The 16,497-nt window shown below is 47.0% G+C and overlaps 1 protein-coding gene across 2 annotated transcripts in view; it reads right to left on the bottom strand.

Annotated features, from left to right (window-relative positions):
• The window catches only part of LOC149363050 (kelch-like protein 20), a 29,558-nt gene that overhangs the window by 3,420 nt on the left and 9,641 nt on the right, over positions 1–16,497 (bottom strand). For both annotated transcript variants that reach the window (XM_089573340.1, XM_089573339.1), the window contains 5 exons: positions 12,110–12,331; positions 10,264–10,380; positions 8,164–8,377; positions 4,682–4,826; positions 2,808–3,064 (listed from right to left, as the gene is read on the bottom strand). In XM_089573340.1, the coding sequence (XP_089429466.1) occupies positions 2,808–3,064; positions 4,682–4,826; positions 8,164–8,377; positions 10,264–10,380; positions 12,110–12,331 (955 nt within the window). The remainder of the gene's footprint in view (positions 1–2,807; positions 3,065–4,681; positions 4,827–8,163; positions 8,378–10,263; positions 10,381–12,109; positions 12,332–16,497) is intronic.

Below are 16,497 nucleotides of genomic sequence, written 5' to 3'. Positions count from 1 at the left end.
GTGAGTTTTGTCCGACTGGAAAGCGACACAGGTCATGCTAGAGTGTGAATGTCGGCACTGTCAATAGGCTCCTCAATCGCAAATCGCAGCTGGCACATATGCCATTCGCAACTTGCAAGAGTAAATGCATACTTATAGTGACAGCTGTGACAGAAAACTTTTCTGGTGTTTACATGCACCTTTGATCCGTTCTTGCAGTAGTACATCATAACTGTAAACTTGAGGATTCACATAATGGCGCAGAGTGCATGTGCCTACATGACTGTCAGCAGTATTTGCCAGTATCACTTTCATGTAACACAGGTAACAGCCACTGCTCTTAGAAATGAATGAAAAGAGGTTGTAACTAAAGTTGTGCAAATAGAAAATTTTTGGTTGCAAAGCGAATACGAATTAATACAAATTGGTTCTGAACTGCATATTTTCGAATAGCTTGGAATGTTTTGAAATAACTCCAAGCATCATACATGCACTTCAAATTAAACACAGCTATGAAAAGACACAGATAATGGAGACAAATTTTTGTTTTCACCCATCTTCTACATAAATTAACATACCTGTGAGGCCTATTGGTCTTTAATAAGAGAGGGGAACTCATCTTTATTTTATAGATTATAGTAGCTTGTTAAAGAGTTCTCTGGATGTCATAACTGTGTAGTGAAAAAAGTCTACCACAGTTTGACTTCATGTTCACATGACAAAGGAGCTTAATAAATGCTGTCACGAAGCATCAATGGTAAGGTGGCCAGATACTTCCTTACTGGAGTGACATTACTGGTGGTCAATAATTGGAGATCAATAATTGACAGTCATCACCAAAAAAAGTTAAGGTGCATTCACACTTGCGAGTAGTGAAGCGTGTGCGAACGGCAGCAACCTTAGACCAAGGACCAGGTTGACAATGGCAATGTGACCTGAGGGTTGCTTTCCCGAAGTGTGTCGCCAACGAATGGGAAACTTGGAGTTGCGAGGTAGGAACATGCTGCTCGACTTTCCATGTGCATACAAAGGTGCATTTACATTTGTGAGTTTCAGAAGTTATGAGATTGTCTTTGTCGAAAACAGACAGCCCCAGGATGGCCGCATGGTACTCAACTTTCCAACTTCGCGACCTCGAGTTGCAAACTCATAAAACCAATCATCGGTGCCTCAGAAGTGATGCAAAGCTTACTCCACATCTGTCTTGTTGCCAGAAACAGCTAAGACCGACGAATTTTGTCTGAGTGAGCTTTGTCCGACTGGAAAGCGACACAGGTCATGCTAGAGTGTGAATGTCGGCACTGTCAATAGGCTCCTCAATCGCAAATCGCAGCTGGCACATATGCCATTCGCAACTTGCAAGAGTAAATGCATACTTATAGTGACAGCTGTGACAGAAAGCTTTTCTGGTGTTTACATGCACCTTTGATCCGTTCTTGCAGTAGTACATCATAACTGTAAACTTGAGGATTCACATAATGGCGCAGAGTGCATGTGCCTACATGACTGTCAGCAGTATTTGCCAGTATCACTTTCATGTAACACAGGTAACAGCCACTGCTCTTAGAAATGAATGAAAAGAGGTTGTAACTAAAGTTGTGCAAATAGAAAATTTTTGGTTGCAAAGCGAATACGAATTAATACAAATTGGTTCTGAACTGCATATTTTCGAATAGCTTGGAATGTTTTGAAATAACTCCAAGCATCATACATGCACTTCAAATTAAACACAGCTATGAAAAGACACAGATAATGGAGACAAATTTTTGTTTTCACCCATCTTCTACATAAATTAACATACCTGTGAGGCCTATTGGTCTTTAATAAGGGAGGGGAACTCATCTTTATTTTATAGATTACAGTAACTTGTTAAAGAGTTCTCTGGATGTTATAACTGTGTAATGAAAAAAGTCTACCACAGTTTGACTTCATGTTCACATGACAAAGGAGCTTAATAAATGCTGTCACAAAGCATCAATAGTAAGGTGGCCAGATACTTCCTTACTGGAGTGACATTATTGGTGGTCAATAACTGGAGGTCAATAATTGGCAGTCATCACCAATAAAGTTAAGGGGGATGTGGAGATCAGATCGCAGAAATCACAAAAAAAGTTGATTTTTGAAAAGTACACTTTATGGCATCTCCAACACTGTTTCTATGTTCTACTGAAATATTTCACCCAAAAATAAACTTTAAGCACTCCAAATAAATATATTTGTTGGCATCTACACATAGACAGTGTGTGCTAGCTTAGAACTTTCAGGCTTGTTTTCTCGAAAGTTTGTTTTGAGCTTAATACCTTGATTGTGGAAAGCATAGCACAGCAATGGGTGCATGGATTTTTACCCCGTTTGTTTTGTTGTTATCACTAAAATGTGGTCTGTGTCAAGACAGTCTCAGATTTACCATTTAGGCTCGCATATGTATTTTTATTACTACATGGTAATTAGAGCATGATACATTCTAAACATAAAAGAAGGTGCATATTGTGTCCTTTATAAAAAAGAGCAGAGAAATTTAAGAAAGAAATTAAGAGAGTCTTGATTTACACCACACTTCTTAGTAAATATTTAAAGCATTTACAGACCTGTAGCTTGTTTTTTTGTCATGCTAGGCTTTCCACTAGCGAGCAACATGGGGACAACATATAAACAATGATAAAAGGGAACCTACTGAAGCTGTCATTGTGAAACTTCTATATCTGATTGATGCTGTTTTAAGCCAGTCTGCCAAATTTCATCGCTCTAAGTCGAAAAATAGAAAAGTTGCCTTCGATCCCCTCATCCCCCCTTAAAAGCGATCAGGCCTGCAGTGGCAGAGGACGCACCGAGGACGGTGAGGCGGCAGTAGCGGCGACGGTACTCCATGGCGGCCACGGAGGTCCAGGCTCCGACGAGCGGGTCGAACTGCTCGACACTGCTCAGGCAGGAGGCCCCGTCGTAGCCCCCGGCCACATAGATGAGGCCTCGCAGGGCGCCCACGCCCAGGCAGCTGCGCCGGCTGCCCAGCCCCGGCAGCAGCGACCACGCGTTGCGCACGGGGTCGTAGCACTCCACCGACGACAGATCTCGCGTCCCATCAAAGCTGTGCGTCAAGGAAGGGAAGAGGAGATTGATGCACTTCAACCTAAGCCAACTGCTGCATCTGTCTATTGGTTGCTAGCCCACCAGTGACCGCCGTACAAGTCGCCAATCCCATCCTGAACAAACAAACTGCTGAGGAGCCAGCCAAACAGTTGGCTAAGCAGCTCCATTTACATCAGCTGTTAAATTCATCAATCAGCTAACCGGACACATTACTGTCTAGATGTCCAGACAATGGGCCTAAATTTAACCTGTTCAACAGGCTCTCTGACCTTGAATTATTTCGGTCCACTAAACTGCTGCTTCAAAGGCCGATACAATTCCCCTTCCCAAGAGAGCTAGTTGTATTTCATTTTAAACCATTTACTAATAAACTTATGCTTCAACTTAACATGACCACCGATGCAATTTTCCTCCATTCTAATGTCTCTTCTCCACAAAAGACCACATAGTGTAATTTTGTTTTCTTTTTCTTTGTCTGCCGCAAAAAATTTTATGTGCAGTAGAACTCTGACAATAACAACTCGAAGGGACCCAAAAATGCATTCAAATCACAAGGAGTTCAAATTAACGGGAGCAAGATTAGGCACCTCTTGATCTAAGATAACTGCCAGGTAGGGCAAGAACATGTGACCGAAGCATTTATGCGCTGACGACCGATTTCAACAAAACTAATACCCCTGTCACACGGGCACTGTAAAGGTACTTTGAACTAAAGCTCCATTGCGCTACCAAAGGAGCACTACTTCAAGGGAGTTCGTCCGTGCTACACGGTCGCGGAACGAGCTTTGGAAAAAGTGTTTAGCGCCCTCATCGGTGAAAAACTGGATTAAAATTGCAGACTTCAGTGCACATGAGAATATATCAGCGTCACATATTTTCATAAAAAAAAAACTTGTTTTATATCAATATTGTGCTCAATCAACGCAATTTAAACTGCAATAATGACATGATCTGCCAAGCACAGAGCATAACATCACAGCGCTGGCCACACTGAGCTCAACTGGCTCCGCTTGGTTCTTCGGCTCTTCCCTTTGCTTCTTTTCCTCTGTTTTCTTTGGCCTTGCGATCGTTGCGATTCTGTTCGTTTTTCTCTGCGCCTTGTATTCGGCGATCTCCGTCAAGATGTATCACTAGCTGCTGCCCGCCACTGTCCGTACTTGCTGAAAACAACAAACAACATGGCCGACATGGTGTCGTAGTTAGCGTGGCGCTTGTAAATCCGGGACGAGAGTATGGCGTGGTGAAACCGCCACAAAACAAATAACCTTATATTTTAAAAGACCAATAATTTTACGAAGCAAATTTAAGAAAAGAATATTGATCGTTTCTTATCCCCATTTATTTTTGCTGTTAACTTACTGGGAGAGAGAGTACTCCCTTGCAGCCTCAAAGGACAAACTCGAGCTGCCTTAATTCGAAGTTCCTTCGAACTAGGTGTCCTTAGGGGCGTCCTTGTGGCAGCGCGCGTTCGCCCATGGAGTAATGGAACTTTAGTTCAAAGTACCTTTACAGTGCCCGTGTGACAGAGGTATAAGTGCTGCCCCATCCAGCCGTCATTATGCAGTGACACGCAGGTGAGGAAGGTGAGTGGTCGTGTAGTGACAAAGCCACTCACCCGCCAATGGCGTAGAGCATGCGGTTGAGTGCCGTGATGCCAGCCCGTGACCTCCGGTGGATGGTGGGAGCGAAGGAGCTCCACCGGTCCGTGCGGGGATTGTAGTACTCACACTCACTGTGGATGGCAAAGAGCGAGCCTCCACCTGAGGGGGAAAAAAAGGACACACAGGGACGGGCTCACGTGAGCTTGCATACGTGCGGCTTCTTAACGCTGTTCCCTTCCCACTGAAGTTCTTTTGCAGCTTAGCACTTCTAAACTTAAAAGAACCAAATGGCCTTTAAAGGGCAGCTGCAACACTTTTTTGAAAATTTCGCGATATTCAAGGATTCAAATCTATGTAAGCTGTAGGTAAAGCATGCCACATGTTTTTGCACTAGCGTTTAAAATAGTGACGTAATCGACGATTGAAATTTGCGCTTCTCCTCAATGCACTGGAGGAGTGCAGGAAAACTCAGCGTGACGTCACGGAAGGTATGATTTCAAATTACCGCTGTCGTCAGCCACATCCTGCCCTCACGCTTTAGACGCTGCCAAACAACTCTCGGCAGGGTTCGCCTTCGGTGACGTTGGTTTTTTCCTTCAAAGCAGGCATTTGTGCGTTGGAAATGTACCGATACCTTCGATGACGTCATCATGCGCCCCCCACTTGGCGTTGTGCGCTGCGGAGAAGCTTGAAGGGCGTCCAGATTTTAATTGGCGATTACCTCACTATTTCAAGTGCTAGCCCAAAAAGACTTCGCATGCTTTACCTCCAAGTTTCACACATTCGACCCTCTTAAGCTCGCTGATTTCTAAAACCTATGCAGTTTCCCTTTAAGGAGGGATGAGGGGATCGAAGGCAACTTTTCTATTTTCGACTTAAGAGTGATGAAATTTGGCTGACTGGCTTAAAAGAGCATCAAACAATCAGATATAAAGTTTCACGATGACAGCTTCAGTAGGTTCCCTTTTATCATTGTTTATATGTTGTCCCCATGTTGCTTGCTTGTGGAAAGCCTAGCATGACAAGAAAGCAGGCTACAGGTCTGTAAATGCTTTAAATATTTACTAAGAAGTGTGGTGTAAATCAAGACTCTCTTAATTCTTTTTTAAATTTCTCTGCTCTTTTTTTTAAAGGACACAATATGCACCTTCTTTTATGTTTAAAATGTATCATGCTCTGATTACCGTATTTACTCGCATAATAGGCGCACTTTTTTTCCAGAAAATCCGGCTTAAAGTTCGGGGTGCGCCTATTACGCGGGGTAAAATTTCCGGAAATTTTTCGACTCGCAAAATTGAACACACCGCGTAAACGCACTCGTGTACGGGCCGCACCCCGTTTTCGCGAAGAAAATGTTAAAAAAAAAAAAGATCCGTGTAAGGGCCGCACCCAAACTTTCCACGACCCACGCGGGAATAGCCTTTGGAATGCATGCGCCGAGGCCTCCGCGATCGGCTCCGGCTGAGCACAACGGGCGCTTGATCGCGGAGGCCACACACGTGCACAGGAGCTTCCAGACGCCGCCCACGGAGAGCGCCCAAGGTCAAGCTCATCATCATCATCGTCGTTTTCCTCCGCCGCGAGCTTTCGCTATCTATATCGCCATCAGCATCTCCAGCTCGTTTTTTTTGTTGTTGTTGTTGTTGCTGTCAAGTGGCAGGATTTGCGGTAGCGCGATAGTTATCGTGGTTTATGGCTTTGCCGCGGAGCGTTGCTGTTTTAGCTCGATAGGCAAGCACCTTAACAGCTACACAACTGGGAGTTTGCTCTCGAACACGGCAAGCGTGCGGCAGGTCGGAAAATACGACATGGCCGAGAAGTGCGGCAGTTGCGACTGCGGCGTCCCTAAATTTTCGTACGCGACTCCAAGCGCCGAGGTTTTCGTGGGCCTAAGTCGGGAACGTTTCCGGCTGGAGATGAAGCTTTCCAAACAGGCGTTTAAAGTGAGCATCCCTGAAAACTGTGTGCGGCTGTTCTACGCGATGTCGTTGTACGTGCTGTGGGTCCGCAGCAGCTGCGACGGCAGCAGCACTAGTAGGGACTAGCAGTCAGTTCAGCAAAAACTTTGTTAAAATAAAGATTGGGAAGCGGGGGGTGGCGAGGCGTCGGCTTGCAATCGTGTAAATACAGTATTGATCACAGTGCCAAGTTCGGGGTGCGCCTATTATGCGCGGAAATAAAAAATCTGATTTTTCGCGCCCTAACTAGGGGTGCGCCTATTATGCGAGTGTGCCTATTACGCGAGTAAATACGGTACCGTGTAATAAAAACACGTGAGGCTAAATGGTAAATCTGAGACAGTCTCGATGCAGACCACATTTCAGTGATCACAACAAAACAATCGGGGTAAAAATCCATGCACCCATTGCTGTGCTACGCTATCCACGAGCAAAGTATTAATCTCAAAACATACTTTCGAGAAAACAAGCCTGAAAGTACTAAGCTAGCGCACACTGTCTATGTGTAGGTGCCGACAAATATATTTATTTGGAGCGGTTAAAGGGACACTGAGGAGAAATTGAAGCTGGCTTGTATCGACAGAATACCAGCTCCTTATTACAAAAACGCCACTCATACTGACAACAAAGCTCTTGTAACGTAGAAAAGAGCAAGAACCAAAATACAGGTATCGCCGCCACAGGCCAAACTCGCAAGTTCAAGCGTGATGACGTCATAGGACAAAACAGTGTTGCTAGAACCAATGGTTCTAGAAACACTAGAACACGAGAAGGCACGAATCACTGAGGCGCAGCCAATGCATGTGCAAATCTACTTGACGTCGCCAGATGGCGCCACGTATCCGGCAGCTACGCGCACGCCTGCAGCATCGGGACCAATCAGCGCCTGCTCCCCGGCAGTAGGCGGGCTCCCGGTATTCCGCTAGCGGTAACAAGGTACGCGGTATGCTAAAGGTGTCTATTTGCTAGAACATCGTTGACAACTTCGAGAACGGGATCCATCGTAACGCTGGCAAAACGCCGGTGCAAACGTAAACGAAGCGACGGTAGCGACGGCCGCAATAGCCGATAGATAGATGCCTTCAACGTGCGGCCGGCGGTAACTTTGTTTTCGGCTGCTGCCAGGCCGCACTGCTGGCTGTCAGAAATCACGGAGTCTGCGTTACGTCATGTGCACGTCATGTTTCACGTCACTTAGTCCTGTGTCATCATAGGAGAATCCCAAGTTTGAATCAGAGCGGCGGGAAAAACTTTTTCAACTTCGAATCCAAATTTCTTGGAAATAAATGCATCTTTCGCTGCTGGCCAAGTGGCAACAAAGCCATGAAATGCCAAACTATCGGATTTTACCGTAAAAAAAATATTGATAGAGGTCTCCTCACTGTCCCTTTAAAGTTCATTTTTTGGGTGAAATATTTCAGTACAACGTAGAAACAGTGTTGGAGATGCCATAAAGTGTACTTTTTTTCGCGATTTTTGAGATCTGATCCCCACATTCCCCTTTAAAAAACTGCCCGTACTATGCCACAACAGCTCACCGACAGCAAACAGGTAGGAGCGGAGCCCCTCGGGCCTCCGGTGGGAGGTGCGTGGCCCCGCCATGGCGGCGCGTCGCTCGGGCATCAGGTGGTAGCGCATGGCTTCGATGAGCAGGTCCTTGCTCTCCTCGCTCGTGCGGACCAGCGGCTCCTCGCCCACTTTGGACAGCAGGAACTCCCGCCGCATCAGCGGCAGACGACAGTGTTGCAGCAGCTGGCACCACAGAAACGGCAGCGCCCATCATCAGCCTCTACTCCATTTACTCGCACATAAGTTGACCCCTCTTCTGACAACACCACTGTCCAAACAAACTCAAGGCTCGACCAACATGGCCAGGGCAAGGCATAAACCAGGTTACAAGTGCAGAAAAGATAGAATAAATACAAGTCTCACTACACTGGAAAGCCTGCCTTCTGGACGCCTTCGGAAAGTATGCGGCAGTTGTTACCAGCGCTACTGCACGTAGGTTTCACATACTTCCCCTGTTCAAGGCAGCAATGCAAAGGTTTGGTTTGGTTTGGTTTATGGGGTTTAACGTCCCAAAGCGACTAAGGCTATGACAGACGCCGTAGTGGAGGGCTCCGGAAATTTCGACCACCTGGGGTTCTTTAACGTGCACTGACATCACACAGTACATGGGCCTCTAGAATTTCTCCTCCAAAGAAACTCCAGCCGCCGCGGCCGGGATCGAACCCGTGTCTTCCGGGTCAGCAGCCAAGCACCATAACCACTGAGCCACCGCGGCGGGATTCTGAGATAATGGTTATGAGAGCAGAGCTATGAGAGCAGAGCTGACTGTGCGCGTTAGAAACAATGCTTACAGTGCCCTCTGCCCTGCACAAGGGCTATGCCTAAACCAAACACCGAAACAGACTCTATGATAAACGAAACTTCTCCGATAACTCAGCCGCGTAACAAGGCATGCCTCCCAAACACCGCTAACAATTCTTGGCATCGTTTAAATGAGTTCATCATAATCATCATCATCATCAGCCTGACCACACCCACTGCAGGGCAAAGGCCTCTCCCATGTCTCTCCAATTAACCTTATCCTTTGCCAGCTGAGGCCACTGTATCCCCGCAAAACTTCTTAATGTCACCTGCCAACATAACTTTCTGCAGCCCCCTGCTATGCTTGCCTTCTCTTGGAATCCACTCTGTTACCCTTAAGGACCAAAGGTTATCTTGCCTTCGCATTGCATGCCCTGCCCCAAGCCCATTTCTTCTTCTTGATTTGGACTAGGATGTCATTAACCCATGTTCGTTCCCGCACACACTCCGCCCGCTTCCGATCTCTTAGCGTTACACCTACCATTTTTCTTTCTATAGCTCGCTGCGTTGTCCTTAACTTAAGCTGAACAGCCGGCAAGCTTGATATTGAGAACAAGTTCATCACCGTCATTTCATTAATTTTTTTCCTTAAGGGCCCGAGGGCATCACATAAGGGGGAGGCGAATTAACGTGATGCACATTTCATGAACGTTGAAAAAGGTGAAGAGAAAGACATAAAATACAACGAAGGCAAGCAAAAACAAAAGCAAGAAAAAAAAGATACAGTAAAAATGCAGAAATACATCCAGGTGAAATAACAGCAAACAAGCAAGCGCAAGAGAAACAAAATTACACTAAGGCGCAGAAATGCAACTAAACTAAGCAACAAAAGAATACAAAGCGGACAGTCTATTCAGGATGGCTTAAGTTTTAGCCTATTACGGAATTGTTTTCTGTCTGTGCATTCGGCTATGTTTTCGAGTAAGGAATTCCATTAAGACTATTGCATGAGGGAAAAATGAGCTACTCATTGCAAGGATGCGGGTGGAAATTCGTGCTAAAGACAGGCTGTGGCTTAAACGGGTCATTAGCGATGTTAATACAATGAAATAACGACATTCACGTTTGCAACTTTTGTCACATGCTCTTTGGAATGAAGTGTTTCCCACTTGGTGCACAGATGCACAGTTTTCAGTGTTGACATGTCACAGCACTGTCACAGCTTTGACATGTGACGTGCTTGGTAACAAAGCAAAGCGTGACACAAAGCCAGAGGAAGAAAGGAGGCAGCCAAAGCTAAAGAAATTCTGCACTTGGGGTCATCTCACCTTGCCAACGTACTTCTCCCGTTCGGGCAGATTGTGCTTGATCCAGGCCACCATGGCCTCATAGACCAACTCTTCTGAGGAGACATTGAGCTCATCGCTCGAGATCAGGTCCTCCACCTGTGAGTTATATACGAACAAATTAGAAAAATCTTTCTGCAACACTGAGCTCACAATATTTTTTACAGAGTATATCTACACTGAGGTTTTCATTTTTCACAATGCGTTAAGCACTTTTTAGCCACAGGAAAGAAAAAAAAGCGCATGGAGAAGAAGGCTGGACTAGTAGGTCGTCAGTACCATGTTTCGTGCACCAGTGCAAACAAATAAAAACATACTGACAAATGAAACTCGTAGACTTCTAGCCCTCTCCCAGAAACAAAGAAGAAACAAACAAATATCACTGCACGCCGGACTGCAGTCACCACGTGACAATATGATGTGATGCGACAAATTAGTGGTTTGGTTTGGTTTATGGGGTTTAACGTCCCAAAGCGACTCAGGTTATGAGAGACGCCGTAGTGAAGGGCTCCGGAAATTTCGACCTCCTGGGGTTCTTTAACGTGCACTGACATCGCACAGTACACGGGCCTCTAGAATTTCTCCTCCAAAGAAATTCTAGCTGCCGCGGCCGGGATCGAATCCGCGTCTTTTGGGTCAGCAGCCGAGCACCATAACCGCTGAGCCACCGCGGCGGCGCGACAAATTAGTATTAGCAGTTTTAGTTTTACATTTTGTTTCTACAGCGGTTGCCTTCCATTGCATCTTTGAATTTGGTTTCGCACTCAATTTTTGTTCTGCTGTTGCTTGAGCTTCTGGTTAATGGGGTTGGCAAGTGGGTGAAGGCATGCACGCACACACACACACGCATGCCACAACTTTTTCTACGAAAGACTCCGCGTAGATGCTGCTGCGTCTGTGGAAGTGCTCGACACCGTTGTAGAGCCCTGGATAGAGACTGTTTCAAAAGGAAGACCTTTATGCCCTTCGGCAAGATTCGGCTCGCGCCTACACCACCTATGCTACCCCGGAGTGGCTTGCCGACAGCTTCCACGACCATGTCACCCCCACTTTTGACCTCGTAGTTCTCCAGACTTAAAATCACTTGACTACTACGCCTACAACATCACTGAGAGGGAGGCCAACAAATATCCACATAACATGAAAGCTTGCGCTCGTCCTGTCGTATCTTCTGCCTTCGTGTCGTCTTTTTTTGTGCATAACCTTTCATGGCATTACAAAAAGGTACCACTTGTTCAAAAATACCGACCCCTGTTAAGAAATCATTCAGTGGCTCTTTTATGCGAAGCATATTAACGTCGGTTTCGGGCCTTCGCGCGACGCCCGGCGGTGGCCACCATTGACCTTCAAGTGACCTTCAAGTAGGTCACGTGACATGACGTCACGTGATGACGTCACACCGGCTGCAGATGGGGCCTCATATCGCGCCGTCGGTCGCCTCCCAGCGGTGGCCACCATTGACCTTCAAGTGAGATCACATGATGTGACGTCACGTGATGACGTCACACCGGCTGCAGATGGTGCCTCATATCGCGCCGTCGGACGTTGCCCGGCGGAGGCCTCCACGCTTCGGTTCGCGCCGTCGCGCGCGACGCGGCGGCGGCGCCACCATCGCTGTATCACGCGATATGTGACCCATCCACATTGAGGCAGCTGCTTAACATGCTTCGCATCCACTGGGCTTAACCTTGATAAGCCTCCAATTTTTTTTCAATCTACGACAGCAGGTTCTCTTTGAAAGTGCTTTAAATAACTTTTCCCGTGTCGAGTGGTGGGGTAACGAATCATCAAGCACGGGTCAACGGCAAGCAAGGAGCGGAGACCAGACCTGTGAGAAGGGCAGCATGAGGAACTCGTCGGTGTGGGCCACCTCGCGGAAGTGGTGCAGCGCGTATCGGTGGCTCTTGCCCAGCAGGTCGCGGCAGGCGTGCGTGTCCGCAAAGCTGCGGATGCCCAGGCAGTTGGACGGGTGCAGCTGACCCAGGAGGAACGCACAGCACGCCTCACGCACACTGCCCACCTGCAGCAGGCTGGCCGCCGGAAGCAGGCTCTGCACAGTCCAGCGGGAGGAGGCGAGAATTCCCACGATGCTCCACCGAACATACATGTTCAGAGAAGTAGGCCATCGAACACAAGTGTATAGCGCTTTATTTTTTGCATGGCTGGCTCTCAGAACGAGACAGAAGAGCATACAACAGTAACAATGTATAGTCGCGGGTAAAAAAGATTAGCACACATGACGGAACACCAGAGCGCCGGAATGACAACGCGTGGCGCTGCGGGTGGCGAAGAGGCTGATAACGAGAGTGCCGGGCCGTTCCCATTCTACAGTATTAGGGGGATTCAGCGGACTGCCACGGACAGCAAAATTACTGGCTAAAAGCAGCGCTATCGTCTATTGTTCCTGCGAGTTCCTTTTGACAAACCATCGCGGACATAAAAAAAACAGTAATAAAAAGAGGCCATCTTTGCTCATGATAACAGAGCCAAAACAAATGCCGCAAGCACAGTTACGTAGGGTCGGCACTTCAACGCTCGGGCGGTGCACGCTTGATAAAGCTTACTTCATGCCGTCCCCCCCTACGCTGCAAAAATGGAAACGGCCCGTTAGGCAGGTCTGCGTACCGCCGCGCCGCGTGGTGAGATATACGAATTCTGATAGCCAGTGATCTGTGCTAATCTTTTTTACCCGCGACTGTACCAACTCTACTTCATGGTCATGACTCGTGTTTGTCACATTGTTTTCTATATTCTCAAGAGCTCACCACATGCCCAATAACGCCCTTTTGTTTTGAACCCAAGAAAGTTCAATGATGAAGCAGGTTATTCGGTGTGTTATGCAGAGTCCAATGTGAAACCTGAACACCGTAGAGGTCTGAGTGTATACCTTGTGACAATGAACTGTCCAGTACAAGTTCTGCTTTCTTTTTATGGCAGCCTTATCTTGACAAACAGATCTTAAATGGTGGTAGACTGTTCTTTTATTCTAACACAGACGGGAAGAGAGTCAGCAGTCCTCTCCGTGAATGAGAAAGCAGAAAAGCAGCTGACAAGCAGCCATCAAGGATCCGACAAGGATCCAACAGACCTTATGCAAAACTGCTGCCATCTAGAGGAAGAAAACCGAAACGAGCAAACGGCGCCATGTTGGGGGCTTGTGGTCACGGAGTCAACGTAGTTGCTTGGTGCGGACCGTGTGCGATCGCTTTATTATAAGTTTTTTTTATTTTATTTTAAGATTTTTTTACTTTAAGAACTTTTGGTGGCTTTCGTGTTTTCTTTGGTTTGGAGAATGCAAACACTGATGGTAAAGCTGTGTCAGTTAGCATCTTGCACCACTAGCAATGTTCCTCAGGAAGTCATTTTCTGTGAAATGCTTTGAGCAGATGCAGGCAGTCGCAATGTTGAACGGGGGATCTTTCTTTATGGCGATTAGTCATGCTTTGCGCATCTTCAGCTCATCTGGGATGCAGTGGAAAGACACCTGCAAAAGAAAAACGCACACTGAAATACGCTGCATACCTGGAAATATTTTTTTCTGCATTTGGCTCAATGCAGGCTTTGCTCAACATCTTGTTTACATTGAAACTAAGAAGAGATTTTGTAGTTATGTTCTTCTGAAAACTGCTGCTTAATGCACAATTGCAAGATAACTTAGTGTGCCATGCTGCAGTGAGGTTAGTTATCCGAAATAAGTCAGAAAAACAATCAGTCGAGCATTAGGGACGTTGTGAGCTGTTTTCAAATTTACATAAAGCCTAAAATGCCTGGCGATAATAGCCGCCTAATCAACACGATAATAAAGAAAAAAAAAAGCCTAATCAACACATTGCGGTGGCTCAGTGGCTAAGGCGTTGTGCTGCTGAGCCGAAGGACGTGAGTTCGATCCCGGCTGCAGCGGCCGTTTTTCTTATGGAGGCGAAAAACGAAAACGCCACTGTATCGAGGTTTCGGCGCACGTTACAGATCCCCAGGTAGTCAACATCAATCCGATGCCCTCCACTACTGCGCGCATCATAGCCCAGGTGTAGCTTCGGCGCTTTAAAATAAAATAAAAAAAAACGTCATGAACATCTGTGTTGCTCGCCTTTCTGCGCACCACGATTCATATTCGGCAAAGTGATGGACTGACCATGACTGCCGACGCTGCACTGTGGGTCGCACTAACGCTTTGATAATACGATCTTCACATAATACGCGGCGATCGAACAGCCGACCACGAACGGTAAATGACCGATTTACGCTGCCTACTGCCTACGCAAGTCACTGACACGGGCTATGCGAAGGTCCGTTGCGGATCCGTTCGCCTGTGACACTTCGCAAATTTAAGATTGCATAAGACTTGTATAAAAGCAAACCGAAGGTTCAGGATAAAAAAAAAATAACGGGCACATGAAGCCGAGCGGCAGACGCAAAACTAATCCCGCGTGAGAAACTACAAGCTGACCGACGCAGTGCGCCGTAACTGCTAGCAGGCAGGAGGGCTCCTCGGCAAATACAAGATAAGTCATGAGCAAACAGCCCACTTATTAGCCTTTTTAGTTCTGCAAATTTCATTTGTGTTGTGACTTCGTCTACGATCTAATTATTAAGTCTCGAAAAGCACTCGACACCCGCTAGAGGTTTACCGCTGCCTAGCATCGTGCTTCAGGCAAGAAATAAAAAAAAAGTGCATGAAGCTAGCACTTTTACCTTGTTTTCTTGGTTATCCTTGAGTCCTCTTTGTGTACAGCAAGGTACAGAGCACTATTTGATCATCTTGGACGACAATAAATGCCAACATGCACGTCGCTGTTCCCGTACTGCCATATACTGCGGCATCCGCAAGCCCCCAACATGGCGGAAACGCGCGCCGTCAACGCAAGGGGGCGCCAGTTTTTGCATAAGGTCTACAAGGATCAGACAAGCAGCCATCAAGGATCCGACAAGCAGCCATCAAGGATCCAAAAAGCAGCCAACAAGGATCCGACAAGCAGCCAACAAGGATCCAACAAGGATCCGACAAGCAGCCAACAAGGATCCAACAAGGATTTGACAAGCAGCCATCAAGGATCCGACAAGCAGCCATCAAGGATCCGAAAAGCAGCCATCAAGGATCCGAAAAGCAGCCAACAAGGATCCGACAAGCAGCCAACAAGGATCCGACAAGCAGCCAACAAGGATCCAACAAGCAGCCATCAAGGATCCGAAAAGCAGCCATCAAGGATCCGACAAGCAGTCATCAAGGATCCGACAAGCAGCCATCAAGGATCCGACAAGGATCCGACAAGCAGCCATCAAGGATCCGACAAGGATCCGACAAGCAGCCATCAAGGATCCGACAAGGATCCGACAAGCAGCCATCAAGGATCCGACAAGCAGCCATCAAGGATCCGACAAGCAGCCATCAAGGATCCGACAAGGATCCGACAAGCAGCCATCAAGGATCCGACAAGCAGCCATCAAGGATCCGACAAGCAGCCATCAAGGATCCGACAAGCAGCCATCAAGGATCCGACAAGCAGCCATCAAGGATCCGACAAGGAACAGATAAGCAAAAATCTCTCCACCACACCCAGTTGCAGCCCACAATTAAGGTTCGATCTGCGAACAGGAAAGGAGGGACAGCAACGAGGAAACGTGGCAGGCTCATCAAATGACGTGCCATCGGCCCAGGCTGCGGCGGATGACGGGCGTGTCGCAATGTGATGCGGGGACACACGTCGCTGAGCGCGGTTCCTGTGACGACTAGACAGCAATGCGAGAGCGCTGCACAAGGTCACCGGGGAGAGAGACAGCCGGCCGAAACCTTCCTGTCTGTTCTCTGCTGCCACTCGCTCTGCCAATGGAGACACATTTGACGAGTCCTTGCGCAGAAATGAAGGACAGATCCTGGGGGGGCAGAGCAGGTGTGCAGCGAAGGTTTCTTTTTTTTAATAAGTATTACTTGTAAAACTTTGAAATGAGGAGTGCAGAGCAGACAGCAACTAGAAACAAGTATGTGTATAGTGAGGAATGAGTTTGAGAGACCCTTTTGCAAGCTTTAAACAGAATCACGGTCCAAAATAACTCTGCAAAAGAGCCATGTGTAAAAATTGAAAACATTCACTATATTAGGAGCTGCACGTACCTTAGGTTTACTATCCCAAGGAGCGCTGAAATAGTTTTACAAAAGTTATAATTTTCTCTTAAGACTAATGAACAAGAAATGCTTGGAGCTGTTAGCTTTATGCTATC

The sequence above is a fragment of the Amblyomma mixtum genome, chromosome 2, assembly GCF_055824585.1.
Source record: "Amblyomma mixtum isolate Tamu chromosome 2, ASM5582458v1, whole genome shotgun sequence".
Taxonomy (NCBI): domain Eukaryota; kingdom Metazoa; phylum Arthropoda; class Arachnida; order Ixodida; family Ixodidae; genus Amblyomma; species Amblyomma mixtum.
This window is presented reverse-complemented; position numbering and strand designations above follow the sequence as displayed.